Genomic DNA, 11,928 nt, shown 5'->3' with positions numbered 1-11,928 from the left:
TGGCGCTCCCCCCTGGCGGAGGCGCCGCCGCCGCCGCCGCCGCCGCCCGCACAGTCTGACCTGGCCGCGGCAAAGCTGAACAGCGTCGAGAACCATCTTGTGAATCCAGGCCACACCGTGTACTTCCTGATGAAAGACGTGAACCTTTCCCGGTGCAAGAGCATGGCGTGCTACGTGCTGTGCCAGTTTCTGCAGCGCGGCGAGCGACAGTGCATCCTGTCGTGGAACAACCGCCTCCTCAACGCCGCCTTTCCGTGCTTGTCCTCGACAAACGCGGAGCTGCGATCGTGGGCGTGCCTGGTGCTGTCGCGTCTTTTTCTCGGGCTGCGACATGCCAAGAAATTCGCCTCGAAAGAGTGCACCTCGCGTCTCGACCTGTTTACGCGGCTGCTGCAGGACCGCTCGCCGGTCGTGCGCAGCTCCTGCGTCACCCTTCTTGCCAGCATCGTGGGCGTGCGAGTCGACCTGTTGCCACACGACCAGCAGGTCCGTCGTCTGCACATGGAGAAGTCTTTGCTGATCAAGCTGCGCGAGTACATATTCGACGCGAGCATGAATGTCCGCGAGGAGCTCATTTTTTTCTGTTGCGAGGTGTTGCACGCCTACCGCGGCGTCCTCTCCCTCGCGCACCGCGAAAATATCTCCGAGTACGTGCTGGAGGTGGGCCAGCAGGGCAACCGGTGGGTGCTGGAGGAGGCTCAGGTTGGTGTCAAGTCGCAGCTCAACGCCGCCCGCCCCACCGTCAGCTCACTCTTCGACGACACGGTCGTCTTCGACACGTCTTTCTTGACAGCCGATGATCCACTGCCACCGACGCGCGAGGTCGAGGCGAGCCAGCTCTCACCAGCCGCCCTGCAAATGGTGGAGGGCTTGCTGCACGACGCGGCACTGGTGCTGTGCATGCTCTACGCAAACTGCGACGGTGTGCTGGTGAACAAGGCGCTGCGCTACCTCTCAAACGGCGCTCCGCCGCAGTCACAGCGCTTCGCCTCGGAGGCTCTGCGCACGATGTCGCGCGTGGCCTCTGCCGAGTCAGCCGAGTACTGGTCCGAGGCCGACCGCACGCGCGCCACGTGGAACACCGACATCATGAGGCAGCTGGTGCTCGACATGCGGGACCGCAAGCTGGAGCCTCACCGCCGCTACACATACACGGGGAGCAGCCCGCTACTCTTGCAGGACCCCAATGGGCACCTCGACACAAACAGCAACGGTGCCGCCTCGGCGGAAGCGTTGTCGGTGTCCCGCAGGAACACCGAGGCGGAGCGGCACCTCGTGCTGCGCAGCGCCGTGCGCCCGGACACGGTTGTGTGCACTACGTTTCGCGCACTCGAGGCGTCTATGGTGGTTGCTACGAAGAACCAGCGCATCTCATACATCTCGTACGACAACTACAATTCACAGCAGGAACTGCACAGCTTTCCAGTGCAGCTATCGGGACCACTGCATGACGTGCATATAATCAACGACCTTTCAGAGCAGTCAGGGCTGCTGCTGGTCGACAAGCGCGGTGTATTCACGCTCATGAAGGGCTGCTGGGACCCCAACTCGGTGCCCACCGAGGCCGCCGTGTTCTCTGCCTGCCCGCCGCCGCCGGCGAACCGCTGGTTGGATCTGAAGTCAACGTACCGAAGCAGTGCAGCGGTGCTCTTCTACGGCGGCCCCATCGCGACAGACGGCGGCACGGCGATCCACATGGTGTCACTCGCCGAGGAGCAGGTAGTACAGCGACTGAGCGTGTCGGGCAACCCCGTGCTGACGAGCCTCGAGACGCACACGACGCAGCGCGCGCTGCTGGCGGGTTTCTCAGACGGCGTTGTCCGCTACTACGACGACCGTCAGCGGCAGGGGCAGATGGGCGCCGTGGGCATGGTGAGCTGTCGTGCTCCCGGTGCGGCAGTAGCGGCAGCCGTGGAGGCGGTCGTCGGCGCCGGGCCCATCGCGACCAACACCGGCTTCTCCATCGCTGCCGCCACCCGTAGCGCATTCTTTATCTTCGACCCGCGCAAGCTGAGTGAGCCGCAGCTGTGTGTGACCCACCAAGATCTCTACTACGGTCACGGTAGGGTCGAGGGAGCGTCGCTCGACATCGGCGGTGTTGGCGCCGATGCCGCGGCCGCCTCGCTGTCGTCGTTGCCCAACACAAGCACTGTCCCAGTCCCCTGCCCTCCACTGGCCCCCCGTATCGTGCGTTGCTCTGTTGGCATCCACACGGGGCTAGTGGGCCTTTGCTTCCAGAATAACACGTACGCCGCTTTCAACACGAAGGGGCTGATCTTGAACGAGCGCCCGCTGGCGGTGATGGCGGACGGTGTCGTGGAGCCCGCCTTGTCACAGCAGCTGCAGCAGGGACGCCAATCCTCGGGCCCGCCAATTTTGCCGGGCAGCTGCGTGGCGCATCCCTTGCGTCCTCTCATGACGTTTGGTGGCGAGCTCATGTTCTTGCAACTGTAGCGTCACCCCCCCTTCCCCGACCATGTCGATCCACTGTCCGATACGTGTCTGCGACTGTGTGGTGCCGCACACGCGTGCGACTGTTATTTCGCTTCTCGTCATCCCCACTGTACTCCGCGAGACAAACCACTCTCAAGGCGGCAGTCGGCTCTGTCGTAGCCGTGGCAGCAGCGGCGGCAGCCCGCGCTCTGTAGGGCTTCATGAACGAAGGGCCATCCCCTGAAGCTGAAGCGCGTGCTACAGAGCAAGGCGGCGCTTCAGCGCGTCTACGGTTTGTTGACGACCACCGAGGGCCACAGGTAGCCGCTTGGCCCTACGTGCGCACTGCAACATGCCAAGCGAGGGAAAGGGCTACCCATCTCCTTTCTCCACTGCGTGAAGGACGAATAGCCGCAACGCTCGCACCTCGTGTGTGTGCATCCGCCACGCTTGTTGTTCTCCCGTTGCGTGTGTGGCGTGTGACTCTCTGAAGGCATATGCGCTTGACGGCGACGGTGTTGTGCGCTTTTGTGTGCGTGTGCGCTTCTTTGATTTTTTTTTTTGCTCCATGTGAGCTTGTTGGATGCACCGCGATGGGTCAGGTGCGCATTATACGGCTTCTGCCGAAGAAGGGGAGGGGTGAGGCTTCACGGCCCCCCTTTTCTCCATTGCTCTCCCTCCGCCAGCACCACCGGCGCACTCATGGCTTGCTGCCTGGCCTCTGCTTCGCATACCTGAACACACACACACACACACACGATAATCACACTCTTCTCGTGCTGGTCTGCTTACCGCTTCTCTCCTTTCTACCCTCTGCTGCCGTCGTCCTTTTAAGTTCTCCAGCTGCCCCGGTTTTTGCACCTACCATCTTCGCAGTTCTGCGCCGCCGCCGCCGCTAAGGTGTCACTGTGTTGGCGCATTGCCGCCGCGGTTGCCTTTTTCATTCTTCGCTGCACCCCCGATTTCGTTACCCGCAATCCACTTGAAGAGATATTCCGCCACCGGCACTCCCAAAAGCAGAAACACCTTTTCTTTCACACGTGGCGTTGTCGCGATGCCGATTCGCCGCTCTGCGTTGACCGCCGTGGAGGTGGTCCTCGCGCGCGAGGCTTGCGAGCCGGTGCTATCGAACGTGACGCACCGCCTTCTGCGTGGCGGTTTTGCCGAATACGTCAAGTTCAGGCGGGCGTACGCGAAGGAGTGCGAGCGTGCTGTGGCGTCGGCCAAGTCGACGTCGACCGAGTTGCCCTCCACCGGGGCTTTTCAACCGCCGCCGCCGCAGACGATGCGAGTTGCATCGGCATCTGCTGCAACGGCACACGCAGCCGGGTTCTCCCCCTCTTCCTCCACGCCAACACAACAGATTCGGCGCCGCCGAATCAACCCTGAGGGGCTGAAGGTGGTCTTCGCACAGTCTGGCGTCCTCCTCACCCCGGATGACTACGCGGCAATACTCCTTGCCTACAGTGACCCGGTGGGCTTTGCGCTGGCCGACGATCTACTGGAGGCGCTGCATCCATGCCGGCAAACCCCGCCGGCTCTGACGCAATCCGTGTCTGAGGTGGCTTCGTCGACCCTTTTTTCCACGCTGCCGCTGCCGTGCGTGTCTGTGACGATGGATAGTGCGCGAGATACCCTCTCCGCTATCTTTGCTGCCGAACTCTCTCGCGAGGAGGAGAGCGCTGTGGATGTGCGAACGGCTGCAGACCAGTTGTCTGCGCTGGTAGTAGCCCAAGCTGATTTGCAGGCAACCTTCGCATCGACAGTCTACGCCGAAGGGGCAGCGGTGCCCTGCGACGACGTGACGACCTTCATCGTACTCACCCTCCAGCAGCACCCATGCCTGGTAGCGATGATGCCCGCGCGGTGCAGCTCTGTGGCTGCTTCCCTGCAGCTGGTGCCGGCACCACCTCCACTCGGCCCGGGCGCGACCTCTCCTCTAGCAGCCGCGACTGCCTCCGGCACTAGCGGCACCGCGCTCTTCAGCATCCGCCATACGGGCTCGACGACGAAGCGCAAGTTTGAGCGGTACGAGGAGGACAAGGATCGCCGCGACGAGTGGATACGTGGCCGCGAAGAGGCGGATGCACGGCCGATGTACATGCGCCACGCTGCTGGCTACGGTGGCCACTTGCCGGAGTACCAGTACCACTTTGGGCGCACCTTCCACGTCATCGAAGAGGATCTACCGCAGCTGACGAAGCCGAAGCCGCCGCTGGAGCCGGTGCCGGCCGACTGGTACGGGCCTGGGGTGGAGCTCAAGGATAGCCGCATGAATGCGCATCACTACCGACTTGCGTAGTGCTTCCCACCTTCTCCCCTACAGGTGGTACGAGGCGAGCGATAGCCGAAGGGGCAAGAGCTCTTTTTGCGGAGGTGGGACGATGGAGTACTGCCAGTACCTGCTAATTATGGCGGCGGCGACGTGCCACCATGGCACCACCGTCTCGGAGAACTCTGCCCCGTCGTAGTCCTTCACACAAACGCGAACCCGGCTCATCTCCCTCGCTCTCCCATCCCCCCGACTCTTTCGAATACGCCGCGAATGGTCTGCATGTACGTAAAAGACAGAGAAACATGCACCACTGCTGCTTCGTCGGACGCACGGCAGATCTTGTGGAGGGGGCAGGGCCTGTAGGAAAAGATGACAGAGGAGGGAAGGGATCCTGCAGAGGGCGACGTGCTTTGGCCTCTCAGCTGCCCTCTGCCCCGCTCTCTTCTTTCTCCCCACCCGTCCTCTGAATGTCTTCCCCCCCCCCTCGCACACAAATTCGCCCTCGCTGATGCCGCTTCTCGTGCGGGTGCTCTTGTGTGTGCGCCGGATGTACTCATTTCTTGTTCTTCTTCGGTTCGTGTTGTACTTGGGGTTTCACTTTCATTGGCCAGCACCTCATCATAGCCATGTAGCTGTGTTCTCACCCCCTTCCTTTCCTCTCCGCCGAATTCTGCCGCCTTTTCGGAGCGTCTTTTCTTCCCCCTCCGCGCGTGCGCACCCTCGACGTGCATGTCTCCGTCTCCGTGTATGTGTATGTGTGTATGCTTGTTGCCGTATCCCTTTTCCTCTCTCTTGCTTGCACGTACTCATCGTCACGCGCCTGGAGCGAACCACTAGAGGCACGTATGCAAAATACCAAACAAAAAACGAAAAGATATCAGCAGCACAAGCCGTACGCTTATAGATGGGGCACGAGGAGGGGAGCGGTGGGCGGGCGAGGAGGTGCGTGTGGTGGTTTTTGCCTCTCGCCTCCTGTTGTTGTTTCGATACTCCTCTCATTTTCGCCTGCCCTACCTTCCTCGCCCGCAACGACCGCGGGAGTTGAGTGTTGCCACACACCGCAGGGAGAGCTTTCCTTCCTGCTTGTCTTACCACGGGCGTACCGCGCCGCGGTTTCTTGTCACGTGGCTGGACATCCGCAGCGCGCATACAACGGCTCGAGGAGAGGGACGTGCTCTATACCGCCAGGCTGCATATATGCGCGCTTCACGGGTGGAGTCTCTCGCCAAGTCTTTTCCATCTACTGATGCATACCTCTATTTGTGTGTGTGTCTCATGCGTCACACGGGAACGCAACAACGTGGCGTTTGGGCATCGCTGCTTTATCCTGCTTCCTCCTCTTGCTCCTCGAGGTCGATGGAAGGAAAACAGAAACGCGTCTTTACTCCTCTTGGCGCGCGGTGTGAAACCGAAGAAGAGCGCGTCCGTACGCCTTCCTCGCGTCTGCTCACTCCAAGACGCTCAGGCGTACGTGTTTCATGTACCGTCGCAGCACTGGGCGTGAGTGTTTCTGTCTTTCCCTGCCTTTTTCTCCTTTTGCTCCACTTGGCTCGCCATGCATCGCAGTTTTGTGCGCTGCGGCTCCATCTTCCACTCCAAAGGTGCGGCCGGTGAATGGTTCGGCCGCACCACCTCCGCGACCACATGGCGAGGCGCCTGCACATCCTTTGCCTTATGCCTGCTCGGCATTGCCGTCATCAACCAGTTCTGCCGCGGCAACCCCATGGGGCGGTGTGAGTATGAGAACGAGATCGTGATGCCGCTGCAGCGAACCCGGGTGCCGACACCGGACACCTACGGATTTGTCGATGCTGAGTCGGAGGAGGGAAGGCAGAAGCCGCCGCCTATACCTCGACGTTGATGTGAGGGAGAAGGAGCGAAAATAACCGTGGAGCTGCGGATCGTGCCGGCGGAGCAAGGCGGGTGCACGGGAGAGCAGCCGTTCCTGTGCCTGCGGTGCTGCCTTCCTCCTTCTCTTATCGCTCTCTGTTTAGGAGTTTTTGTGTCGTTTGCCCTGCATGGTTCTCTGCGGTCACTCTCGCGTGGGTGTGCCGACGGGGCCCGTTCGTCTGTGCGTGTCTGCGATGGATTGGATGTTCTCAGTCACAGAGCATGCACAAGAAGACGGGGGCCAGGTCGTGCAGATATGCAATGCAAAGGAAAAACAAGAAAAACAAAACAAAACAGCATCATCCTGGTGAGAAGGCGCCGCTTCTTGCCTAGTGCTCAAGGGCTTGCCGTGGTGGGGCCCTTAGCGATGGCGAGAAGGATGATGGAGGCAGAAGGGAGGGGGTACAAGGGAGTGGAGGTGATACCCGGCTGCGCTGTCTCGCTCGCTCTCTCTCCGGACTCCTCCCGTCTCCACTGCAGGCGTGCTCATTGCATGCTGTCTCTTTTTTTTTTTCTGTGGAGACCCGTCTCTGCCGGAGATTCATCCTTAGCATGGGTCCGCTGCAGTCCATCCTCCTGCGTGCCTCGTGCATACTTCTTCCTCTGCTCCCTTTCTTTGTATATATATGTGTTGCCTTCTGCCGCACCAACATGGCGAACCCCCGATGCCTGCCGCTGCTGCCACGACACAACGCGGTCGTCTCCACTTCTTGGACACGTGTCCACTTGTTCCCTGTACGACTCATGTGAGTTGACCACGCACAGAAACAGTGCACGCCTGCTTTTCCAAACCGGCATTTCCTCTCCTTTCCTCCTCTCCCTCTTCGTTGGGGTACGCATACGCCCACACCTCCACAGCTCACCGCAACACAGTCACCGCCGCCATGTCCGTCTCTTCCTCTGCTGCGAAGGTGGCACCGAAGACGCTCAACCAGTTCCGCAACTTCTCGTATCTTGTGGTCGCATGGCTCGGCTTCAACAAGGGCTTCCGTGAGAAGGCCGCCAACGATGCGGAGTGGGTCGCCCACCAGCAGCGGGTGCGTCAGCAAAACGTGGAGCGCCACCAGGCTGCCCAGGCCATGGCGGAGGCGAAACAGAATGCCGAGCTCGAGACGACTATTCCGGCGATGGTGCCGGAGGGCCTGCATGAGGTGTACAAGGACGTGGAGAAGGCCATGCACTAGAAGTCTCTGATTCCGCCGCGCAGATGGCGCGCCGCTGATGGTGTAGAGGAGTAGCCGCACAAATGCAGCCAACTTCGCCTCACCTACCCGCCTGCTTCTCTCCACCATTACCTGGTGTCGATGGACCTTTCCCCGTTATCCGTCGAAGTCGATGCAGCGTGTTGCCTCTCCTTTGGAGAAGCGGTGGCTGGTGCTTAGGCTCGTAGGCGTCCTCATACATCTATGAGTTCGTGCACAGCCAAACAACTGCCGCTGCCGCCGCCACATCTGCAGGAAGGACCCAACAACAATCCCCCCCCCCAAACATGTGCAACTTAGTAGGAGGTAGAATACCACGACCGGAGCCGTATGCATTGCAAAGTCGGCTTCCCGCTGCCCTTGCCTCTCTGCCTGTCTCCACACCCACACCGACTTCCGGCATGTAACTGTCTTCTTGTACCTCTCTCTCGCGCGCGCGCTACCAGGCAGGCCCACGGGATGGGCACCGAGTGGACTGGCACGAAGCCGTGGCCGCATGCCAGGACAGCATGCCAAGTAGTGCTGTCCGAGAGAGCGGCACGATTGCACGATGCCAAGCGCTTTGCAGTGGCGAACGGCGGGAGGCCTCGAAGAAGAACGGGCAACAGGCAGGAGAGGACCGACCGAAAAGAGGAAGGATGGCGCGTATTTCTACGTAGGGAGTACGCACACGCACACGCACAGCCACCCCACACTGTCTCACCTAGCACCCAAAAAGAGCGTGAGAGATGCATCCGGGGTCACTTTGTGTGCGTGCGTATGTGTGCGTATCTGTGTGTGCATGTGTACGCTCGAACACATTCGTTTCATTGTGTAGCACGTAACAGGCAAGCAAGCACGTAAACACGAGCAGAAAAATAAGGGCGCGGAAGGAGGACTACGCAATCCGCGAAGCGGCTGCTCTCCGTGCTGCCTGGTTGCCTTCATTTTTTCAACGACCTCACTCGCAGAGCCGTTTGCCAACACCGACATGCTCTGACAGCACTTGAGGCTGCGCACGCATGCCACGTATGCTGCCGTTATGTGCGTTGTGAGCAGCTGCGGCTTGCGTGAAGCCATGAATAGCGAAGGTGGGCGAAGGCAGTGTGGCGCTCTCTGTCGCATCTTCACCTTCCATTCACAGCTCGCCTTTTCACTCCACTCGCACCGCGCAAAGAATGAGGGAGACGACACGTTTAGAAGGGCCCGGAGGGGGGGGGGCGGGGACGGGGCCCCGCCGTTGAAATACTTTGCTCTGCCCTCTCCCCTTGCGCTTTCTCTCTATATCAACCGAGATGAGGTGCCTGTACTTTGCCCTTCGACATCTCTCTGCGATCCGAATCCTCCTTTGCTTTCGCGCCCGTCTCTCTCTGTCGGCGCGCAGTGCAGCCTTCTGGCAAGTCTCGCGTGTGTGTGTGTGGAGCGAAACGCATAGATATATCCACACACCCACCCATATTGGTGCATAGGCGTGGGCTGGTATCCATAGTGCCTCTGCTTGATTCGTGTAGCCATGCGGCGTGTGCAGCGCACCCCTCTGCGCCTTGGCGCGCTCGTCGTGTCACGACGGACCATTATACCGGGCCACATCCCCACCGAGGGCCCCGGCCCCAACGGCAGCAGCCACGGCTGGGAGATGCGTCGCGGCCACCATCTGCAGAGTAGCGTTGGCCTGCATACTCCCATCAAGACAGCTTGCGGCCGCGAGTTTAACCCACAGGTCTACTATGAGGTGCTGCAGGCTTGCTGCGATCAGCAGTGGCTGGTCGCCATCCAGCGAGAGCTAAGGACGGACACCGAGTATGTCAACTACCTGCGCCAACACGGTGGGGCCGCGAAGGACATGCGAATGCTCACCGACAGTGTGCAGCACGACGACGAGTTCATGGCCAGGCTGAAGGAGAAGCTCAAGACGGATGAGAAAATGTCACTAACGCTGTGCGCGGTGCAGGATAGCTACATGCGCATTCGCAAGAAGCGCGACCTTCATGAAACGCAGGTGGCGGCGGACGGCGGCCGGGACCCGTATACCTCCCTGAAGGCGAGCCGCAAGGGCGACTTTGGCTCTCAGATGCCCCAGTTTTAGCCCGCCCGGCAGGGGAGCGGAAGTGGGCAAACGGATGCGGATTAGCTGATGTGATGGTGTGCGTGTTCTGCTTTTCGGTGCCGGTGCCTTGTCAGAATGTCTTTCACTGTGCGAGAATGTGCACCTCCCATCCCCGCCAGGGGGTTCGCGAAGAGCCCACAACCAAAAGCAGGTGCGTGCCGTGCGAAGCGTTTGCTTGGAGCGCGATAGAGGAGTGCAAGGGGCGGGTAGGGAGTAAGGAACGAGGGAGGCGGTCACACCCATGCGCAAATACGGAGGCCTACACAGGTGTGCGTACCAGCGCGTGTGCCGGAGGAGAGAGCACAAGCCGCGGCAAGCCGTGCACTTGTCGAGTGCTTTGAGGCATCCCAGGATAGGCTTGGGCGACGGGCGCCTCGTTTTGTTGTTTTCACATGACTTTCTGATGTGTTCCGGTTGGGGCGTGCGCTTGCATGCCTGTCTGCCCTTGTGTGTGTGTGTGTGTGCATTTCGCTTCTCTCCGTCTCCCTCCGAGCCCTCCCCCCCGCCCTAGCCGCCAACGCCACCACTGCCGCCGCCTCGCCTTCTCCATTGTCCCTCTCTCCGCGCCAGAGTGCCCTTGGCAGCGTTTCTCTGTGCATTCTTCGACATTTCTTTTAGTGCGCTTCATTCCCCCCCCCTCCCCCTCCTTTTGCGGTGTTGCCCTGCTGCTCCCCTTTTCTGTTTCTCTTCGCTTGGCCCTGCACGAGGCAAGCGACACGCATACACGCACCGATACATCTGTGCGCTCGCCCTGACGCCTACCAGAGGCGTGGAACGGGAGTATAGTAATGAAGGTCATTCCACCCAACTTTAGCTATGTGGAGGAGGGCATCTTCCGCTGTGGTGCGCCAGAGCCGCGCCACTACGGCTTTCTCGCATCTCTGGGGCTGCGCACATGCATCCTGCTCACGGACATCCACGACGACGCCTTTGTGCACTGGCTGCAGGAGTCTGGGGTTACGATCTTCTGCCCCCTCGTCAGCGAATCACAGACTTGCGGCACGTTCCGGGGTGCGGCGCAGGCGTACACACTCATCACTGCAGCCGACGACGTTACGCGTGGGAACACGATAGGCCCCTCGTCCAGTGGGCCCGCGAATGTGAATGGGAGCAATGTCGGGAAGGCTAAGGAGGAGGGTCGCGAAGGCACCACCGCCAGCTGCAGCGGTGGCGACGGCAACCGCCCGTACATGGACTCGTTGGGCAATGGCAACGCCAGTCAAGTCGAAGGCGATGGCTGGCCGGATGGCAACGGAGAGGGCATAGAGGAGGACCGCGGCGCCTCCACTGAGGGCCAGAGCTGGCCTCCCACGTCCACCGGCACCGCCACTGCGGGCACGTCGAATGCCGTGCGTTTCCTGCAAGAAAACGTCGGCGACCGCCAGAATAGCTCCAAATTCTCGCCAGTACACATCCCAGCGCCGCTCTACTTCCCCGCCAACGGACTGCGCGACAACGGCGGCGGCAGTGGCAGCTTTGAGGCAGCGGCGCCGTCCTACGAGGGCAAACTGCACGGCCTCATGACCCTCTCCGAGGCGGTGGTCGTCAGCATCCTGCACATCCTGCTAGACCCGCAGTACTATCCGCTGCTCATCACCTGTTCCAAGGGACGCTACCGCTCCGGCATTGTGTGTGGGTGTCTACGCAAGCTTCAGGGATGGAATCTCGTCTCCATCCTCGAGGAGTACCGCCGCTTCGCCGGAAACAAGAGCCGCGCCGACAACGAGGAGTTCATCGAGCTTTTCGACGAGGAGCTGGTGAGTTTGGAGCTCTCCAATGGCCGTCGGCCCACCATCCTGTACAACGCGTGAGGGTGCGGAGCGGGGCAAGTGGTGGTGGGCAAAGGGATGCGTGTACCCAATCACCTTTTCCTTCACGGGCTGCACGGATTCGCGCTTTCTCCCGTTCTTCAGTCATTCAGCGCCCTTATCTTGGTCTGACCGCTCTCGACGACGTCAAGGATAGCAACGATGGTGGTGCCGATGTGGGTTCGCCTTTGTTTCTCTTACAGGTTGCATTTTTTTTCCAGGTTGCTCGCTGTT

General features: G+C 60.7%; 4 protein-coding genes across 4 annotated transcripts; all 4 read left to right on the top strand.

Annotated features, from left to right (window-relative positions):
* Nucleotides 1-3,487: 3,487 nt before the first annotated feature.
* LDBPK_250610 (hypothetical protein, conserved) lies at nt 3,488-4,735 on the top strand (the record flags this gene model as incomplete). The annotated part of the gene is made up of 1 exon (XM_003861343.1): nt 3,488-4,735. One exon carries the CDS (start codon nt 3,488-3,490, stop codon nt 4,733-4,735), a length of 1,248 nt encoding a protein of 415 aa, XP_003861391.1.
* A 2,747-nt stretch (nt 4,736-7,482) lies between these two features.
* LDBPK_250600 (hypothetical protein, conserved) lies at nt 7,483-7,782 on the top strand (the record flags this gene model as incomplete). The annotated part of the gene is made up of 1 exon (XM_003861342.1): nt 7,483-7,782. The coding sequence occupies one exon, from the start codon at nt 7,483-7,485 to the stop codon at nt 7,780-7,782; it is 300 nt and encodes a 99-aa protein (XP_003861390.1).
* Nucleotides 7,783-9,292: 1,510 nt separating this feature from the next.
* LDBPK_250590 (hypothetical protein, conserved) lies at nt 9,293-9,865 on the top strand (the record flags this gene model as incomplete). The annotated part of the gene is made up of 1 exon (XM_003861341.1): nt 9,293-9,865. One exon carries the CDS (start codon nt 9,293-9,295, stop codon nt 9,863-9,865), a length of 573 nt encoding a protein of 190 aa, XP_003861389.1.
* An 809-nt stretch (nt 9,866-10,674) lies between these two features.
* LDBPK_250580 (hypothetical protein, conserved) lies at nt 10,675-11,697 on the top strand (the record flags this gene model as incomplete). Its single annotated transcript, XM_003861340.1, has 1 exon — nt 10,675-11,697. The coding sequence occupies one exon, from the start codon at nt 10,675-10,677 to the stop codon at nt 11,695-11,697; it is 1,023 nt and encodes a 340-aa protein (XP_003861388.1).
* Nucleotides 11,698-11,928: the final 231 nt, after the last annotated feature.

This window comes from Leishmania donovani, chromosome 25 (genome assembly GCF_000227135.1).
Source record: "Leishmania donovani BPK282A1 complete genome, chromosome 25".
NCBI lineage: Eukaryota > Euglenozoa > Kinetoplastea > Trypanosomatida > Trypanosomatidae > Leishmania > Leishmania donovani.
This window is presented reverse-complemented; position numbering and strand designations above follow the sequence as displayed.